This window comes from Nasonia vitripennis, chromosome 1 (assembly GCF_009193385.2).
Source record: "Nasonia vitripennis strain AsymCx chromosome 1, Nvit_psr_1.1, whole genome shotgun sequence".
NCBI lineage: Eukaryota > Metazoa > Arthropoda > Insecta > Hymenoptera > Pteromalidae > Nasonia > Nasonia vitripennis.
In genome coordinates this window covers 567,527-587,149 of record NC_045757.1, presented here as the reverse complement: position 1 = coordinate 587,149, position 19,623 = coordinate 567,527, and the positions used below count along the sequence as shown (strand labels likewise).

The window sequence follows — 19,623 nt, the reverse complement described above, 5'->3', positions numbered from 1 at the left end:
CCGTTGAGACGTTTCCAGAGTTTACGAAGCTTGCGTACGCGACTTTTCAACGTTACGTCCAGTTTATAGTAGCGAGGGTTTTCCGCGTATCAGCTCTCCCAGCAAATGTATACCGTAGCAGGCCCTGTTTATTTGTAAATACCGAGCCTCTTACTTTCAGCCGAATTCTCGAATCCGTATATAGAGCCGTGCTTGCGGCTTACTCATAGATATACGAGTATAATACTTGTCACTTCTCGTCGTGCTTTTCTATTATACGCGATGAAAAGCAGAGATACAGCGATCTGAGATCGATCATCGAATCCGCTCTCTTCGATGCGATGTGCCGCTTCCGGCCGCTAATTATGTAAGAGAACAAAGTTGTTGTAATTTAAGCACTATGCTGAGAATACAGAATACAGAATAATTCCAAGCGTCATCTGCTCTCGACTCGTGCTTTCATCTTTATCGCGTCTCCTGCGCCCCCCCCCCCCCGCCGTCTCCGGCCTTACCGTGCACCGATACGCGGAGGCTCAGCTTCGGAGCCCCCAAGCTCGCTGCATTACCGACTCTGCTCGCCGGGTAAGGAGGCGCGTACGTCTGTAACCCGAGGAATTCGTCGCGTTTTCGAGAATCGCACCGCCTGGCCAGAGCCGCGAAAGTCTGTAACGCGCTTCTCTCGCAAGCCTCTCGACGCAGTGCTCATCTCGCGGCGCAGCGCGCAGGACCGGCGCCTATTGATTTTTGCGCGCGCGACTCGACTCGCCGTGCGCCAGTGCAGTGCCAGGACTGCGGCGTGACGACGTCGGCCTCGTGGCCCCGGAGCAGGTGAGTTTGCCTCTCGTGTTTACACACAACAGTCCCGCAATTCCCGGAAGCCCGAAGAGCGTCGCGCGGCGCGCAATAAATAGCGGGTCAGTGTCGCGCTCGCCATGAGCGGATCGAGCTCAGCCGTCGCAGAATGGAGCAGCTGGGCAAGAAAGCGACCTGGACCCGACGGCTGGGCCTCATCCTCTGCCTCGCTCTGCTGCTGGGCCTCCTCGTCTTCGAGAGCTCGTGCGGCCTGCTGCAGCGCCAGCCGCGCCGGAGCAGGCCCGGCCGGGCCCCACAGCCGCCGCCGGAGGAGTCCAGGGTCCAGGAGATCTCGCTGCTGGTGCAGGAGGGCCCCGACAGCTCGGGCGTGAGCAAGGTCCAGCTGGTGCCGCTCTGGCCCAACAACGACACCTACAAGGTGAGCTGGGCGACCACGTGCGTTCGTACGCTGCATGTATGTATATACATATATATATTACGTTGTGTGCTGTGTGCCGCGCGCGCAGGAGGCCGCCGAGGGCCCGGTGAAGTACAAGGTGCTGCGCCAGCGGGGCCTGATAGCCAGCAGGCAGCTGCCGAGCGCCCTGATAATCGGCGTGAAGAAGGGCGGCACCAGGGCCCTCCTCGAGTTCATGCGGCTGCACCCGGACATCCGCGCCGCCGGCTCCGAGGTCCACTTCTTCGACCACCACTACTCCAAGGGCTTTCACTGGTACAGGTGCGTATGGCGAGTCGAGTCTCGCTGAGAGGAGCCGAGAGGAGCCGAGAGACACGAAGCCTACTGAGATTGCGTATGCGAGCAGGCACCGGATGCCGGCGACGCTCGAGGGCCAGATCACGATGGAGAAGACGCCGTCGTACTTTGTGACGGCGGAGGCGCCCCGGAGGGTGCAGCTGATGGAGCCCGGCACGAAGCTGATCGTGGTGGTGCGGGACCCGGTGACCAGGGCCATCTCCGACTACACGCAGGTGAAGAGCAAGCGGTTGGGCATGCCGCGCTTCGAGGAGCTGGCCTTCCTCAACGGCTCGAGCGTCGTCGACACGAGCTGGGCCCCGCTGCGCATCGGCGTCTACGCGAAGCACCTCGAGCGCTGGCTCAACTACTTCCCCCTCTCGCAGCTGCTCTTCGTCTCGGGCGAGCGGCTGATCGCCGACCCGGCCCTCGAGATCCGCCGGGTCCAGGACTTTCTCGGCCTGAAAAGACTCATTTCCGAGAAGCACTTTTACTTCAACGCCACCAAGGGCTTTCCCTGCCTCCTCAAGTCCGAGGAGCGCGCCACGCCGCATTGCCTAGGTGGGTATATAGCTCATAGCCAATCAGATCTGTCGGTTAGGATGATTAATTTTCAAATTTTTTTTCCACACTGCGAGCGCAGGCAAGAACAAGGGCAGGAGCCACCCCTTCATCGAGCCGACCGCCATCCAGCGCCTTAGAGACTTTTACCGGCCGTTCAACCGACGCTTCTACCAGCTCACGGGCATAGACTTTGGCTGGCCGTGAGACGTCCTCGCACGCGTCCACCCGCACAACGAACGCTCGAATCAGAGCGCGCGCTATTTATTAACTAACGATAAACATACGCGAATAGTCAATTGCGCTCCGAGCATTGCAAATTAGGAAAAGTATTTCGGTGCCTGTACGCGCGGTAAACCTGTCCTTCCAGAGATCTGTGTTGTGCGCGCTATTTTAGACATATCGTAGAGAGAGAGAGAGAGAGAGAGAGAGAGTGCGGTCGGGAGCCCTTTTGGCCCCGGCCCTCGTCGAGGCGCGAGCATTTTATACGAGATCTAGTACTTTTTGCCGTTGTTGCACACGCTGTTGTTACTCGCGCACTGCCGACGCGAGCGGTTTGCCGAAACGAGTAGCGAATATTTGAGGTATTGCATTGCATATCGGACGATACGACGAGGTCACGTCATACTTTCAATCCAAGGTTTTGCGTTTCGTTTCGGCGACGAGCTGCGAATCGTTATAATAACTCGCCGATAGGCAAATTCGTTCTCTAATCGTGCTGCACTTGTACATTCTAATTTAGGCTAGAGAGATGTTGTACTCACGCACGAAACTACTGTCACACTGTACTTGCTACTTCTACTACTACTACTACTACTACTACTACTACTATTGTTACTTCGATGTATAGACCAAAGAGATTGCTCTTAATAAACTCGATTTGCATCGGACGAGAGTTTGAATGACTGAGAGACAAGGAGCTGAGGCTTCGGTTAACTAAGCAATCTTATTATTTATAAATTCATATCATATCATATCATAATCATATCATATCATATCTCGTAGAGAGATAATTAATCTAGATCAACGACGAGTAGTCGTCGCACGCTCGCACACTCTTAAATCTTTCTCAATACAATGTATAGGAACGAGGATCCGGCGTGGAAATCCGATCTCTCACTGCGTCTCCTGCGTCCGCGTCTGCTCGAATACGAGGCATACATAATCAAGATAATTACACAGGGCGGGTGGGGAGGCACAGCGATCGCTACAGTAGCCGACTCCCAGAATACTTACAGGGTTTATTTACAAGCTATATATATATATCCACTGTAGACGCGAAGCGTCCGTCGTTCGTCTCGTGTTATTCTTCTTCTTGCGTTCTCCCTCTTTACAAAATTATCACAGAGCATCTTAAAAACGTAGGTTGCGCCGCCCAGCGGGAGCTAGAAAGGAGCGAGCAAGCAACGATATACATAACGCGTATGTAAATATATCTCTTGGAAGATACCGGGATCGCGACAAGAGGAGGCTGTAGTACCGCGGGCGCGTCTCAGGGCACGAGCACGTCCTGGAGAGTCCGCTCGAGGCAGCTCGCGGCCCGCTCCTTGAGCAGGTCGTCCAGGCCCTCCTGGGTGTAGTAGACGACAAAGTCCTGGGGCGCGACGCCCTCGAAGACCGCGTAGACCGAGGGCTTGAGGTTGTAGAAGAAGAGCGGCTGGCCCCGCTGGGCAAAGTCCTTGGTCAGCGACTCGACGACCTTGGCCGCGGTGTAGTCCGCGCCGTAGATGTGCGTGCAGTCGATGACCACGGGCGTCGAGGCACCTGCCGCGCCGGTCGCGCGCCGCCCGTACTTGCTCACCAGGTTGCGCACGTAGTCCACCGAGGGGAAGATGAGGCAGCGGTCCGGGGTGAGCATGAGGTAGTCGACGCCTCTGCGGCTCTGCGAGGTGTCAGTAATGGTGAGAGCAGGAGAGTGGGAGAATGGGCAAGAAAATCGCGGCAAACGGAAAATCGTATACCTTGAGCCTCTCCATGGAGATCTTGGGCCGGGCCGCGTGGTACAGGATGAAGAGGACGTTGATGCCGACCCCGCAGGCGATCCCGAGCTCGAGCTGCAGCACCAGGCAGGCGATGAACGTGCCCAGTCCGGGGATCAGGTCCGACTCTGCGATCGAGCGCGCGCTTCAGCGGGGGCGGGTTCAAAGAGTTTTTAGAGAAGCTAAGGAAGCAAGGGAGACTCACTCTTGGCCCTCCACATGGGCTTGACCACCTTGACCTCGACCATGAAGATGACGGCGGCGATGATGATGGCCGCGAGCGTGGCCTTGGGGATGAAGGCGAAGTAGGGCGTGAGGAAGAGCAGCGCGAGCAGCACGAGGAGCCCGGTGTAGAGGCCGCCGAGGGGCGTGCGCACGCCCGAGGCGTTGTTGACGGCGCTGCGGCTGAGCGAGCCGCTGCCGGGGAACGCGCGCACGAACGAGCTGCCGATGTTGGCCAGGCCCAGGGCGATGAGCTCCTGCGTCGCGTCGACCGAGCTGCCGCTGGCGAAGGCCTTGCAGATGGCGATGTCCTCCATGAGCGAGATCAGGGGCAGCACGAGGATGCCGCTGCCCAGGTTGCCGGCCATCTCGAGGAAGCCGACGGTCGCGTTGTCGGCGGGCCGGCTGTAGCCGAACGGCGGCGCGGCCAGGCCGGGCATGCCGCTCGGGATGTGGCCGATCAGCTGGAAGGGCGACTCGCCGCCGGGGAAGCCGTAGGCCAGGGCCCCGCAGCCGAGGACGAGGAGGGCGTTGCGCGAGGTCCCGGCCAGCCAGAGCAGCCGGTCGAGCAGCCGGAGCTTGGCGCTGTGCCGGCGCTGCTCCTCCGAGCCGAGCCGCACCGAGGCGACGGCGCGCAGCAGGAGCAGCAGCCCGATGCAGAGCAGCCCGAGCGCCGCGTCGTAGAGCGAGCTCTCCTGCAGGTGCTCGCCGATGCTGCGCCACATCTGCAGGAAGGTCGAGCCCTGGGCCGGGATGCCGAGGACGTCCTTGACCTGCGAGCTGACGATGATGAGGGCGACCGCGGAGGTGAAGCCCGAGCTGACCGGCCCGGAGACGAAGTCGATGAGGAAGCCCAGCCCGAGGAGGCCCATCAGCAGCTCGACCGCCCCGGCGAGGAAGCAGAGCAGCACGGCGTGCAGCTGCGGCTCCTCGAGCTGCCCGACCGTCTGGTAGGTCAGCAGGGAGATTATGGCGGTCGGCCCGAAGGGCACGTCCTTGCACGAGCCGAACAAGATGTAGACGAAGCAGCCGAGGAAGCTGCCGTAGAGCCCGTACTGGGGGGGCAGGCCCGCGACGTTCGAGTAGGCCAGCGACTGGGGGATCACGGTCAGCCCGACCGTCACGCCGGCCACCAGGTCGCCCAGGGCGTCCTGGCTGCTGTAGCGCGGCAGCCAGCCGAGCAGGGGCAGCCGCTTGTAGAGGGTCTTGCGGCTGCAGGCGTGCCGCAGCCTCCGGCCGGCCTGCTGCAGGTACGAGCTAAGCTCGCTCTCCTCCTCGCCCGCGTCCGGCTCCTCCACCACTGCAATTTTTCGCATTCTTTACGACCGATCCAAGCGAGAAGCCGGGCTTGGAAATCTACCGGCTGATTAATTTTCGATTACCGCGCGAGCGAGGGAGCCAATTAGCGCAAAGCGCTTTTTAATTCCCCCGATAATGCACGCACACACACACACAGAGTGAGAGAGAGAGACTTACTTTTCCGGCATCCTCGAGGCGTGCGAAAAGATTGAAATTTCAGATGGCATCAGCTCTTATATATATTATATATATATATATTCCATACTCACAGACAAAGTCCGAGGATCCGTGGAGCTCGCGCTGCGGGTGGCTCTCCTGCGAGCCGTTCTGGGCCAGCTCGAGGCCGGATTCGCTGAGCGCGTGGTTCACGTAGCCGCCCTCCAGGCCCTTGCCGACGATCTCCTCGCTCATGCTGCCGTCCTTCCTCGTCATCTGCGCGCAGTAGAAGAACGAAAAAAAAAACAAACAAAAAAATAAAAAGAAAAAAAACACCACGCTGATTATCTCCTCGCACCTGCCGTCTGCCGTCGGCGCCACTCGTCGCCGTCGTAAACCGATCGGCTGGGAAAAATAGATGTTCGAAAGAAGGCCGTTGCGCAACTGACCGAATATCGCGACACTTGCTCCACTGGCATTCGCGGCTCGTCACCGTCGCAATATAAAAAATGCCGTCCAGATTCTCGAGCGACCAGTCAAAACAATGACTCTGCGCTGGCGTGACTCGTGACTCCGCGAGCTTAAGCGATTAATCAGCCACCTCGTGATATAATTCACTGGCAAAGCCCCGGATAAAAAGCCCCTCGATATCCTCTTCCGAGAATCCGAGCGTTTAGCGCGAATTTCCACACTCTGCCGGATTTGGAACGCGCGAAAAAACGCGGCTGATTGCGATTTATCGGCCTCGTAATCAAGCGCAAATAAAAGTAATGCCAGGTGAGCATCGCTTCTACTCGGCTGATCCGCGACGATAAACAAGAGCACGTGCTCGTTGCACGACGCTCTCTCTCTCTCGTGACTCCTTTGTTTTTTCGCTCCGCGCTCCTCGCGATTTCTGCGCCGATCGGCTTGCGCAGTTGCGCTAGGTCGCGGTCACTCGACGATGACATTACTCGATTTTATGGATCATCGTCGCGAGCGAAAAATAACGCAGCGTCCGCCGGTCCATTAGCGATTTGCCAGAGCCAGTCGATAGCCGTGAAGGAGTGCGCGCGCTCTTGCGTCAATTCAAATGCGGCGCGTTTACGTAAAGCCGCTTTCGTAAGGGAGATGCGCGCGATCGATAGGCGCCCTTGTGTGCGGGGGCTCCTCTCTCCGCGCGCATAAGCCGCGAGAGAAAATCGACGCCGCGGAATAAAGTGGCTGAATACGGGCGCAAGCGCGCGCGCGCGCGCGACGATCAATAAAACAATCAATAGCCGACGACGCGCCACGCGAGTCAATCCCGGCCACTTGTGCTAATTTTCCGCGGCGCTGCCGCCTAGTTCGCGCTCGCTCGCTGCTCTTCCAGCTCTTTCTCTCTTTCTCTTTCCCTTTCTCCCCGGGCGTCGTCGGGCGAGTAGTCGGCTTTTCCGGCCCTCGGCTGCTCGCGTAATCGTCTGCGCCACCTCGAAACCGTATCGAGAAGGAGCCGGGATAAATAAGGAATTTTACGACAGCTCCTCAACTTTTTGCCGGCTCGCAAATCTGATGGGGCAAAAAATTGCCGTGTAATTAGCATTTTTTTTTTCCGCCTATCGATCCGATCGAATGAATCGATCAGCGCTCGCGACTAGAGTGTCCCGCTCGACAACGATTGCTGTTAATCACACGCGGCGCGCGCATTCCTTCGACTGACTTTTTTTTGCGCCGCGATACACGAGCAATGATTTCGTTGTTTTCGCGAGCCGATTTCCTCGCTGCCGATCCTGGAGGTGCGCCCGCGCGCATTAGCATGCCGATTGTCCGAAAGGCCGGCAAAAAATTGGGGCGTGAGCTGCGGTTTTCCCGGTACTGGCAGTTTCCGTAAAAAATTTACGTAAAAAAAAAAAAGAAAAAAAAACAAAAACGATTCTCCCCGCGGCGTTCGGTTACCTAAGCGTCTCGTAAAGCGTCGCCGACCGCGGCAAATTACCAATATTTGCACTTACTCGCTCGTCACCTGTCCGGCCGCGCGTGCGAGGATGAGCGCCGGAAACCGCGACGGTCGAGTGCGAGTCGCCTATAGTACGTTGAGAGAAGACCGTATACGAACCTCTGCGAGCGAAAGTGTGCCAGGCCTCGACGATCGACAACAAACAAAAGGACGCTGTCCAGCCGGGAGCCCACGAGTTCTAGCTCAGCCGGGGTCCGTCCAGCCTCATTCTCCTCCTGGGCGCTTATCTCACTCTCTCTCTCTCTCTTAACGGAAACAATGCTGCGTTGCTCGTGAGGAAAGGAGCTGCGAGGAGGCGGCAACGCACTCCGATAACCGAATAATACACGCGACCGGCCGACGTCGCCGTATAAATGCGCGCGAGAGACGGGAGCAGTCGAGCGAGGAGCGAGCGCCCCGCCGCCGATTTCCTTCTGCCACCTCCTTCTCCCTCTCTCTCTCTCTCTCTCTCTCTCTCCCTCTTTTGCCTCGCGCCGTCTCCAAGTCTGCGGCTCGTGGAAGCTAAGGTTGGAAAATCGGCGCCACTACACACCGTAGTCGCGTCGAGCGGAAGGAAGGAGTGACGAGCGACTGTACAGCGATGCCGCCTTGTTATTAGCCGATCGGCTTGAACGCTGCCATGAAAGTTCGGCAGTAAAGCCTCGCGCGCGATAAGGAGCAATGAAAAGCCGCGATAGCGCGTTTTCAGCTTTGCGCCTTACGCTCAATCTTCCTGGATCTGCTTTTTCATTTGAATTGTAAACGTAATCGGGATATAGCGCTATAATTATGTCACGCGCGCGCGTGTGTGTGCGTGCGTGCAACGCTTAGAGAAGCCGCAAAAAGTCCGTCGTTCCGAGAGTTACGTTATTAATACTTGCGTTAAAGCGCCTGTCAGCGCGCGCGCGCGATAATGTAAGCGCGTGTCTATTACGCGTGCAGCAACACACGCGGCTCTTGAATTGGAGCATTATTGTGTGTCTTGGCATTAATGGTCGCGCGCGTAATCCAATGCTAATGGCTCGTTCCTGTTTTCTTTTTTGTTTCTTTTTTTCGTTTTAACGACTGCGTTTGAATTGAGATTTACGTGCCTCGTCGTTGACATAACTGATAACGAGATGCGATCGATCGGAATCCGCGCGCGTAGAACGCCGCTAAAACAAAGCTCCGAGATTTCCCGCGAGACTTTCTCTTTCATTGATGCGCGCCGCGTGCAAATCACAATTCACGCCGATCCGCGGCTTTGCAGTTTGCGCGTGTGTCATCCGTCGCGTGGTATGTCGTCAAAATATTGATAGATCCTCGACTCGGCAAACGACGCGTGCCTACGACTGTATATTCTCCCCGGAATGGTAAACAAGGAAAGTGCAGCGCGCTGACTTTGACGCGTTTCTGCTGTAACAGCTAAATTTCGCAATGCGTATATAATAATAGTAGAGCAACGGCCTTGGAGGACGGCTCGAAATTGAAGAGAGCTCCCGAAGGCGGAATGTCGCGGGATCGTTAACCTTGCGTTTTCGCGAGATGCAAATGACGAACGAAATTCAAGAGAAAGCGTCGCGTGCGTTGGGAAACGGGTTCGCGCGCGCGGATGATGCGCGCGGAATGCCTCGTAATGGCCCGAGCGACCGAAACTTTCCTGTCGCGTCATGTCGCGTAACAACGGACAGCGGACGCGCGCAGGTTTTTCCGGGCAGCCGAGGTCGATCCTGAAAATTCTCCCCGTTCTATAAGAGATCGAGCGCGAATAAATGAAATAAATGAAATAAATGAAATAAATGAAATAAATGAAATGAAGCGAGTAGAGAGCTCACGGGACTCGTTCCGCGGCTTATCTTCCGACGGCCTTTTTGCGCGGATCGCCTCTTCCTTTTTCTTCCTTCCTCGCGCCTATATACACAGAAATTAACCGAGCCGCGCACAATGCGATGTCCCCCTCCTGCGTGCGGAAGGAGGCTTCTCGTGCGCCGCGAGTGTGTGCCGTATCTGAGAAGCGGACATATTCGTGTTGTATCTCCGCGAAGCCGATTTCTGCACTGCACGGGCTTTCACGGCCGAATTAAGCGGCGAACTCGGAGAATCCTAAGAATTCTAAAACCCGTTCCGGCCACGAGAGACACGCGAGCTTTTCGGCTCTTTTTTCCTCGAGCCGATTAAAATTGCAAAAGCCAATTGTAAATTCAAAAAACACCTGTACTCAACACGTGCGCCTACACAACATGCCAGCTTTTTTCTCGCTCCGCGCATATTCATGACAGAAATGCTAGATATTCAAAAAACAAACGAGAGCAGCTCTCTCTCTCTCTCTTGTACTAATATCAATATTGTTTTTTCTCTACGATATACGGCACGACGATAAGAATTTCAAGGCAGCGGCTAAATCGCAGTTAAGCCGTGCGAGCTGTTGAGGATTTCTGTATTTTAGCCGATTTGCATAACGCAATTTCCTCGCATCGAGTCAATGCACCTTATTGCTATGAACACGAGAGCTGCGTTAGGATGAATCGATAAATTGTAATAAAGCCCGTTTCGCATACTGCTACGGCTAGAGATTAGAGGATCTCGCGCGACAACGCCTCGATCACGTGCGTTTTCCCAAACTAGATCCTATTTATTATTTATTTAGCCGTAAATTACGAAATTGTACGAGTAAAAAAGGCTCGCCTACTTTTTTGTCAACTCGATAAGCCGCGCTCGCGGACGTGTGTACACATTACACGGTGTGTCGCGCAACCGCACAAATACAGGCTCGCTGCGAGCGCGGAAAAAAATGCTTAAAAATAAAAGTCCGATTGTTGAATCGAGCACGTTTTCCCCTGACGTACGTTATACGTACATCCTCGGCCGTCTGTGTGTACACGTGCGCAGACGTTCGTTTAATCTATAAATCAACTTTACGCCTGAATCATTATCGCCGAAACGACGCGTCTTTTTGGCGCTCCCGTCGTGTAAACCGCTCTCGGAGCGATCGACGAGTCAATGGGACGAAAACCGAGGAGGATCGTTAAGGAGAAAAAAACACGGCGCAATTAAAAGTCCGTCGATTTCGAATTGGCCTTTTCCTCCCGAGCTCGCGTGACGAGGATCGATCCGCGGCTTTCCGTAACGCGAAATTCGTCTTTACGTAATTTAAGGAGGCGACTCGGCAGCTTGTTACGGGGACACGAGCCGCGTTAAATTGATGCGCCTTATTTTAAGCTCTTCCTCCTTTTCCTCCTTTTCCTCCTACCGAATGTAGGTTGCGAGCTTTTTCGAGCAGTCCCTTTGATCGACAGTAAACAAATTTATCTCGATACGACGATACGGCTGCAAGGAGCGCACGCGATCAACGTCTATCCTCTCGAATGACGCGCGCTTCTGTATCGCGCCGTGCGCGCACACGCGAGGTCAACAACACGTGCCGATATTATTTCGATTTCGGCGAATGATGTTGTCTAAGTGCCCGTACGTCTCCGTGAACGACCTATTCCTCCTGAGTCATCAAATTTATCTGTTTACTGTTTATGCCCGCCGTTCTATAATTGTGTCATGTTTTCTTCTACTCTTCGAGTCCCTCTCCAATTGTGTCGTCGTACGCTCGGAGATTTTTGTGCGCCATTTGATCGAATTAATGCAGTGCAAACAACCGGTTAAATTGAGTTTGACGCTTTTAATACCGTATATCCTCGCTATTGATGCCCTCGCGCGAGTATAAACGACTGTTCGACAGTGCGACAACGAATTTTAACGATGTCAAGTGCAGCATTTGCCGACACGTAGAACGTTGAAAAATGTAAAACGGCGGCCTTCTGCAGCTCTTGTAGAATGAGAAAAAGCCCATTCGTAGAAAATCATCGGAACAAAAGTCTCTCAACGCCCATAAAACTCTCGGCACTTGTCTCGAAACGCGCCGCGCATAAATGACAAAAAAATTTCCTCCTCACTACTCGCGATGCCCGATGGATATTATTTTTCGGGAGCTTCTCTGGATTAATCAGCCGAGAGAAAAACACTCATCGCCACAGCTGCCGCCACATGTCGACATGTCGTATTTGCATACCGCGTTCAAGTGTACGCACGACTTTGTGGGTGTGAACTGACTGGCGCTATTCACGTGAAAAGCGTAACGAGGTAAACAGCGCGGAATCTTGAAATTCCGAGGAGATTAATACGCGAATGCGGCAGATGAGATTACGCCGTATTTAATTGCTCGAAAGCGCGTGATGTTTTCGCCGTCTGTCTCGGAAATCAATTAGCCAGGCCGGCAGCGGCAGTATAACGTGTTGAAGACAATGCTTCTAGTCTAATAAATTTCACTAGAATGTTTGGAGTAGGCATTCTTTTTGTTCGCAAGAAGATACCGCGATGTTTGTATCTACGCTTGAATTTACTACATAGTTTTACGACCAGTCACAGAAGCTGCTGCTGCTGCTGCTGCTGCTTCTTATCTACAAAATCTACTCATTTTTGAGCTATTCTCTGCTTCTCAGGCGGGAGGATGTCTGTTCGGGAAGAAAAACGTACGACACATGGCTGTCCAGTGAAAATCGCATTATTATTATTATCCTCAATGCTCTCGATATACAATAATAATCATTATAAATCAGTTAGGTACAGGAACAATTTATCGATCGTGATATTCATTAATAATAATCAAATTGCATTATCGTCGTTACAATTAAGACAAAAGAGAGAGAGAACAAATATCGTTAAAAAAAGAAAACGAACGTAACGTTTTACAATAATCGGCTACGCGGCAGTACGACGAGTTACCCAGAAAGCCCTTGGACATTCGAACAGTATATATTCCGATATATTATCCTTTGTACAGCGGAGACCAGGGCAGGAAACTCATTCTTCTTCGAGAAACTTTGTACACAGTTAAAAGGGCGAAGATACAGAGTAGAAAAAAAACAGATCGTGCCGTAACGGAGCATCGAAGTAAATTCACTCACTCATCGTTGCATCGATAAGAAGTCTTTTTTTTTTTCATTATTTTACACGTTGCACACATGCTTGTTCCTTAAAAAATTCTCTCTCCACTAAAATTAGCCGCCTTTTCGTTTTCTCATTTAATTTACCTAAAATAATACTAGGTATAAAAGTCGTCGCGAGATCTTTCCCGTCTCTTTAAAAAAAAAAAAAAGAAAGGGGATTTCGGAGAGACGTTAAATTTTTGCTTATTTTTTTCATTATTATTACGAAAAAAATTTACAACGGTAAGAAAGAAGTAAGAATCAAAGTGAAATTTTACGAGATTGGTCTTACCAATGGCCGTCCGCTGCGAGCAAACTTTGCAGAAACTCTCGCGTGCACTCGCTTCTCTTTTAATTATTACACACTTTGAACGAAAGAACAAAGAAAACGCACAGCCGCGGCTTAGGCTTACGTTCGACGGCTTACTGCACTAAAAAGGCACAATTTATTTTCCGCACCCGATATATAAGAAAAGTTCGCAAGAAGAGATCAATATTTGTTTATCCGTTGCTCTCCTTATTTTTCAGCCGCCTACTGAGCTTATTTCACATTTTCTTCTTATTCAATTCTTCAATGCGAATAATCTCTCATTCTTTCACGGAGGCGCGACTTCGACGACTCTGGTCTCAACGTCTCCTTCTAATAGCAAAAATTTAACTCATATAAATTTTTTCAAACCATCGGAGCCATTAAAGTCGTGCCTCAAACGTGCTCTTCCTTTTTCCTTCATCTAACATTAATGCTTTGTTCATTTGTTTTTTTTTTCTTCGTTTCCTTTTAAAATGCGTACGATTTGTATGTTACATGTTATGTGGCTCGGCGACACGCGGCGCAATGTCGATATGCGTCGTCACTCCGCCTGACTCTTTTTCTCTCCTTTCGGCCGCCCTATACACTTTCCTTCCGCGCTTCGCGGTCAGTGACAATTACTCCACGTGTCCGCGATGCGCGAAAACTCTAAAGTGTATGTATATATATATAATATATTATACATATTATATATAACTGAGATAATGTATGTATATATAATATACATAATATCTGTAAATCTTATCGACTAACCTTTTTTCTGTTTCCTTGAACGTATATAATAACTTTTTGCTTTCTCCCCTATGTAAAGTCTAGGGTCCATGGCAGACCTCGATAAGGCGATTAACTACGCAGGCTCTTTGTACAGTCGGTCGGAGACAATAATTATCAATAATAATAATAATAATAGTTTTGTTTCATGACTTTATATAAAAAGAGGCGACACGTACGTACACATACGTTTCACAAGTCTTTCGAAATAGGGCAAATTAAAAAATAAAGAAGTAGAGGACTTCTTATCGCATGATTTTTCGGCTCGCTCTCGGAGAGCTTGGTCTCGAGTTTAATGTTTCGTCTCTTATGTTTTACGTGCTCTCTTTCGCTCGCTGTATTTACATTTTCATTAAAAGCCACTTGCTTCGTATCGGTGGAGGTACTTTTGTGACGCCTTGCTCTTGGCTCTTCAACAATAATAAAGTTTTCTAGACACGTGAGAAATCAGATCGATTCGGTTACAGCATACCAAATTCAACAATGATAAACGGTATTGCGAAGAATATCCGAAAGCAGTTAAAGGAAAGTTTTTTTTAAAGATATAAGCATTGATCCTCATCTCTTCCTTAACTTTCGAATTTTAAAAACTATAAATACGTAACTAGTATGTACAATCGTATACAAACTCTTTGTGAAATTTTCTTACGCCACAAAAGTATCGTCGGCCGATGTGACATGCGCTCTTCAGCACTCACGCTTTCACACGCACGGAATACGTTTAAAAAATAATTAAAAAAGTAATTACTTAATGCTAAACAGACTGTTCGTCAATCGATTAGACCGTAATTTTCGTCGTGATGCCGCAATCGACAGTAGCTCGCGCGACAAGTCTCTCCTTGGCTTTCGTTGCGTTGCTTCGTTGACGCGAATTTCGTGGCCCGAAATTTCCGCAGAAGAACAACAGAGGAAGCACTTGGAAAAATCAGTGTTCCGGCGTTCGACGGAGGACAGGAGTGCGGCGGCGGAAGATGCGATTAAGCCTCTCTACTCGAGCGCTTTCACCTGGGCCATGATCTTGCCCTCCCACAGCGGTAGAACCTCGGCATCATCTGTAATTTCCTCCTGGATGACTTGCATATCCAAGTCTTCGCACTCGGTTTTGAAGAAGTATCTAAAATTATAAGAAACATTAGCAAACGTTTCAAGTTACATTATTAGTGAACAAAATTTTAAAGATCTTTACCTATAGTTGCCCTTCTTAGGAAGAACGTCCTTGAACTGCTTGAGGGTTACATTAGAGCCGGATATCTTGATCCTGTAAGGTACCTTCTCGTCACAGAAACTAAGCACAAGGATGGTAAAGTCACTAGGAGCGTCCTGCTTAGCTCTGCGAAGCGTCGATTGGTTTGATTGCGGGCACGATTGCATCGGTGGCATTTGTGGCATAGAATCGTACTCCTGCTGCTGTTTGGTACCACTACCACTTGTCGGGTATCGTTGTCTATTGCGACTTTGCTCGTACTCTAACCTTCTCTTTGCCTCTTCCAATTGCGTTGGCTGTAAATAATGGAAAAACACGTTAATACTTCGGTGTGCAAAAATTTGGAAAGTTGAAAAATTTATTTCAAGATACTTACGATATGAGGTTGAGGTAGCAGAGGCATACCAGGGTCGCCGACAAACGGCTGCTGGGGCATATTGTTAAACTTCTTGCGGACGACGGGCTTGGTGGTAACGTTGCCTTCGCCTTTACCACCAACGCTGCTATCGTTCTCTTTCAACCAGTTGAGCAGCCGGTTGTCCTTCTTGACAATAGCTGGTGACACGTCGCTTACAACCGAAACACCGCTGTCAGTGAGCTCCGTCATCGATTTCTTCGTCGCCGAAGATCGCGTTGCGTCTAACCTTCTGTAGCGAGGGTCTTGACCTGTAATGAAAGATATGATTCCCATGTTAGAACTGATCTTATTTATCATATCTTTGCATTTGATTACTATTTCTTTTTTCTAATTACCTTGCAGATAAAGGTCTTGCTTGTGCAGTGAATCGGCGTAATCCGAGGGCACGGATTTACTTTTAGGCAAATGCGAACCTAGCGAACTCATACTACCAGCTCCGTGAAGCTCACCCGCCTCCGGAAAGTCGTGAACATTCCCGCTGTCTCCCGAGAAAGTTGAGAAAACGTCTTTCTCCTTGCGTTGATTGCGATACGCGACAGACGAAGCTCTACTGCCAGAATATTGTTGACTTGGGGTGGCTGGGCCAAGTTGTTGGTGTAGCTGTTGAGGTCGCCGACATTTGTCGGGTGATCGAGGCCGAGGAGAAGCTAGCTTAGGTGAACGCGAAGGTGTCAAATCAGACCAGACTCGCGAAACGTGCTGATCGAGAATGGCCTGGTCGCTGTCCTCCTCGAGCTGGAGCTTCTCGCGCAGCGTATCTGTGAATATACGCGCTTGATGTGGCGGCACTGCTTGCGAAGCCAACTGAGGCTGGGACGAGAACTGTGACTGAGATTGACTATGAACACCCGGGACATCGCATGGGCTGTCACTGTGATGAAGAAATGCGAGCGAATTAGATTTTATCGGAAAACAATAAAAATTAGAAGAATCAAAACATAAAAAAGTTAACGATGCATTACCTATGACTGATAGACATGTCGATTTCCTTTATCTTGCGCTGGCATCTCTCGGCACTTTCACGCTCATACTTGACGAACTCTAGCTTCTTGATAAGCTCCTTGGCGAATTCCTCGGGTTTCATCCCTTGAATTTGAGCTTTCGTAACTCGTTGCGTCCGCGGTACGAAACTTTCATAGCCCGATGGATCCCGATTTATCATCGCTGACTTTTTAATCTGTTGTAACTGCCTTATATGTTGCCTGCGGCTATTACGCTTCGCCATATACGCCTCATCACTATTGATTTTTTAAATAAAAAAAAATTAGATATTTAATATCTCACATTTTTTCACTAGATGCTGAGTTTCTCGCGTAATATAACTTTGATACTTGATATCTTCAAATTAATGATTACATATTACTTTTCAAATAAATTTGGATTTGTATTCTGTTTTGATATAAAAAAAAAAACAAATCAACGTTAGCTTTAATTTGTACCTAACAAAAGAAAACTCAGCACTCCGTGAAACTGCTGTCTACCGTTCAGTTGTTTAACAGATTTGTGTAACATAAAGTAATAATAGACCTGAGGTAATGCTGATGATGATAATAATAATAATGAATTTAAAAAACTTAAAAAAATCATAATCATAACTTACACAGACGCGTCGTTGAGTGAGAGATTATCGGACTCGGTGCGAGCATCGCTACTCAGGCTCTGGAGCTCCGAGTCTTGCCTAGAGACCGGGTTGTACGAGGAGTATTGGGCGCGCGGTCTCGATACCGACGCGTGGTAAGGACTAGCTCCAGGTTGCAGGTAAATGCTACTCTCACGAACAAACAAGGCAAGCGAGGGAGGCACGTACGAATAAAACAAAAGAAATAAAGAAAACAAAAAGATTAACAAAACGTGATAATCAGTGCAGTGTGCGAAGGAGAAGGATTTTCGCTACGGAAGCTGTGACTTACCCGGCATAGGCCTCCGGTTTTGGTCTGACGTCGCGGATCCTGTGCTGTTCCGTCGCCATGAGCAAGTCTGCGGTCAGTCTCATCTCCCTCTTGTTGAAGTCGCTCGCCGCCGCTGGTGCCATCGTCGCTGGCTGTTGCTGCTGCGATTGCGTATGAGCGTGATGATGGTGGTGTAGCTGCTTCTGTTGCTGTTGCTGTTGCTGCTGTTGCTGCTGCTGCTGCTGTATCGTCAACTCGCCTACAGAGATGCAGTTTAATTAGTAAACTATCCGAGGCTAACGCGACAAATGATCAAATAGGGAAGCAGACGCGTACTGTTTTCGTGCAGCGTGGGTAGTAGACTAGACGCGCAGGAGAGCGAGGGCTCGTCCGGCGAGCTTGAGCACTCATTATCGCGGCCAGCGGTGGTAGCCTCTTCATCTTCACCTTCTTGAGCTCCGGCTTGAGTGTCTTGAGCAGAGGCCATCGCGTGGGCCTCGAGCTCTGCGCTCTGGCAGTAGCGCACGTACTGCAGGTAGACCTCGGAGCGCAGGAAATTCGGGTAGGTCGTTTTCTCGATGAGTCGCTCGACCTCCTGCTGGGCCAGGTCGAACATTCGCTTGTCGGCCTGGCCCTCGCGGAACCGGCGCGTCATCTCCTTGCGCACCTTATCTGGCAACGCTAGCTGCGGCCTCTGGAAGAACCTGGTGATGGGGCAGACAAATGTGACCGTTAGTTAACGTTGATCGAAAAAGCCATTAGACCAATGCAAAAAGAGAGTGGCAATCGAACGAACCTCCTGATAAGGACCTTGATGATGGAATGGAGCTTGGCAGGATCCCTCTCCTCCTTGAGACCCTCGCAGGCGAACCAAAAGGAGAGAGTATAGATGTGTCCTTCTTGCTGGAGGTAATGCTCGAAGAGCTCGAGGCCCTTTGGATCCTCCAACAACGTGTGCAGGTTTCTTGCCCATTGCAGACAAGCTGCAGTAGCTGACTGGTCGCTTCTCTTTCCCTGCATGCTGGCGTCTCTGCGACCCACCGGTTCGAAATCCAAAGACGCGCAAGTGGCATCGCAATTTAGGTGCCGAGTATGGGCATCCGCACTCGACGACTGACACCTGCCTGCGTAGCCTCCCCTTTCCTCACCTGAAATTTTCCATTTCACTTGTTACTCATTGGCTTTATCGTGCCATCACTATTTCTTACTAGACCAGATTAATCGACGTCACAATGCTTACCAGGAACAGGGGGCCTCGGAGAATTCTCGTTGAAGCAGCGTGATTCGGATGGTCGAGGTCCACTCATTCTATCTCTCGCGACAAGCGCGTACTACTTTCCTGTCTATGCTGAATTTCAATACTGGACACCACTTACTGGACATGGCTAGTCTGAACCTGGAACAAAAAGTAGCACACCACGTTAGTCTTTTAAACTACATTCACAATTTGATATTTAACCATCCTATTGAGATGGTTCTATTTTTTATTCAAAAATTGTAATAAACAATATTAATAAATAGCTGTTGTATGGCACTGCATTGCCTGCACGGAAAAAAAGTTTTGACTTTTAGCAGCACGGGATAAATATAAATGCTACAAAAAGAAGTAAATCATCAATGACCAACAATAGAAATTCATCAGAACCTAAAATATACAATGAACAATGGTAAAAAAGTCAGACATCCTTTCATATCTCCAGCCATAATATTGATTCAGTCATGTAGGAGCATTACGATGGCTGCTTCGAAGCAGCACAACAAAGAACGCTCCGGGGAATGGATCGATAGAGCTCGACTTGGTGCTTCAGCGTGACTCATGTACCAATTATTAAAGCCAGAGAGCCCATTTTCTCGCTGGCGTCCTGAAGGAGGAGAAAAGAGAGAGGGAGACCAACCCAGGGCTGTGGCTCGAGCCATCTAGGCATCTTACCCCCAGCATCAGGCCACCGCTCCAGTAGCACAGCACTGCGCAGCAGCTTTTGTGGCCTGCGATATTGATCGGAGCCAAGTCTGAACAGCGAATGCGCCTTCCCTAGCCAGAAAAATAAACCCTCAAAAAATTGATGGATGAACCGTTGTATAGCCAGGCCAAGGGATCATTATTAATTTTTTACAGGCGAGTTAAGAGAAAAAAGGCTGTATGGAATCCTATAGCCTGAAAAAATCCTATTGTCCCTTTTAAATGCAGGCCATTGTTACCCGGGAGCCCATAGAATTATGATTTCATAACTGGTGCACGGGGCCTCGTTCTTTACTATATGTCTACCACAAACTTTTAGGATTAAAAATAAGCATAAATGAACAAACAACTGAATAGTTTGAATCAAATGTTGAAAATTCATTGTTTTAGAAAACCAAAGTGCTTTTATTAACACTAATC

General features: G+C 50.5%; 3 protein-coding genes across 12 annotated transcripts in view; 1 reads left to right on the top strand and 2 right to left on the bottom strand.

Annotated features, from left to right (window-relative positions):
• Window positions 1-9: 9 nt before the first annotated feature.
• Window positions 10-2,976, top strand: LOC100120076 (heparan sulfate glucosamine 3-O-sulfotransferase 6). Its single transcript, XM_001603703.5, has 4 exons — window positions 10-1,210; window positions 1,299-1,510; window positions 1,596-2,086; window positions 2,169-2,976. The coding sequence occupies exons 1-4, from the start codon at window positions 941-943 to the stop codon at window positions 2,291-2,293; spliced, it is 1,098 nt and encodes a 365-aa protein (XP_001603753.1). The 5' UTR covers window positions 10-940; the 3' UTR covers window positions 2,294-2,976.
• Window positions 2,977-3,013: 37 nt separating this feature from the next.
• On the bottom strand, window positions 3,014-8,460 carry LOC100120043 (sodium-independent sulfate anion transporter). Of its 3 annotated transcripts, none has more exons than XM_001603675.6 (5): window positions 7,817-8,460; window positions 5,856-6,018; window positions 4,271-5,587; window positions 4,048-4,193; window positions 3,014-3,968 (listed from the first exon to the last, which is right to left on the bottom strand). In XM_001603675.6, exons 2-5 carry the CDS (start codon window positions 6,016-6,018, stop codon window positions 3,579-3,581), a joined length of 2,016 nt encoding a protein of 671 aa, XP_001603725.1. In that variant the 5' UTR covers window positions 7,817-8,460; the 3' UTR covers window positions 3,014-3,578. The 3 variants fall into 3 exon arrangements, with proteins under 3 accessions (XP_001603725.1, XP_031777540.1, XP_031777541.1); XM_031921680.1 differs by lacking the exon at window positions 7,817-8,460 and adding an exon at window positions 6,101-6,565; XM_031921681.1 differs by lacking the exon at window positions 7,817-8,460 and adding an exon at window positions 5,764-5,775 and having other exon boundaries at window positions 5,856-5,989.
• Window positions 8,461-12,211: 3,751 nt separating this feature from the next.
• LOC100120010 (axis inhibition protein, axin) overlaps window positions 12,212-19,623 on the bottom strand; it is a 30,879-nt gene continuing 23,467 nt past the window's right edge. For 6 of the 8 annotated variants that reach the window (XM_016981267.2, XM_016981270.2, XM_016981268.2 and 3 more), the window contains exons 2-11: window positions 18,484-18,639; window positions 18,040-18,391; window positions 17,580-17,947; window positions 17,265-17,502; window positions 16,955-17,119; window positions 16,317-16,592; window positions 15,690-16,225; window positions 15,313-15,602; window positions 14,919-15,232; window positions 12,212-14,846 (exon numbers count right to left, since the gene is read on the bottom strand). In XM_016981267.2, coding sequence (XP_016836756.1) covers window positions 14,720-14,846; window positions 14,919-15,232; window positions 15,313-15,602; window positions 15,690-16,225; window positions 16,317-16,592; window positions 16,955-17,119; window positions 17,265-17,502; window positions 17,580-17,947; window positions 18,040-18,391; window positions 18,484-18,550 — 2,733 coding nt within the window. In that variant the 5' untranslated portion in view covers window positions 18,551-18,639 and the 3' untranslated portion in view covers window positions 12,212-14,719. The remainder of the gene's footprint in view (window positions 14,847-14,918; window positions 15,233-15,312; window positions 15,603-15,689; window positions 16,226-16,316; window positions 16,593-16,954; window positions 17,120-17,264; window positions 17,503-17,579; window positions 17,948-18,039; window positions 18,392-18,483; window positions 18,640-19,623) is intronic. The other 2 variants (XM_032595890.1, XM_031921679.1) reach the window with 1 other exon arrangement.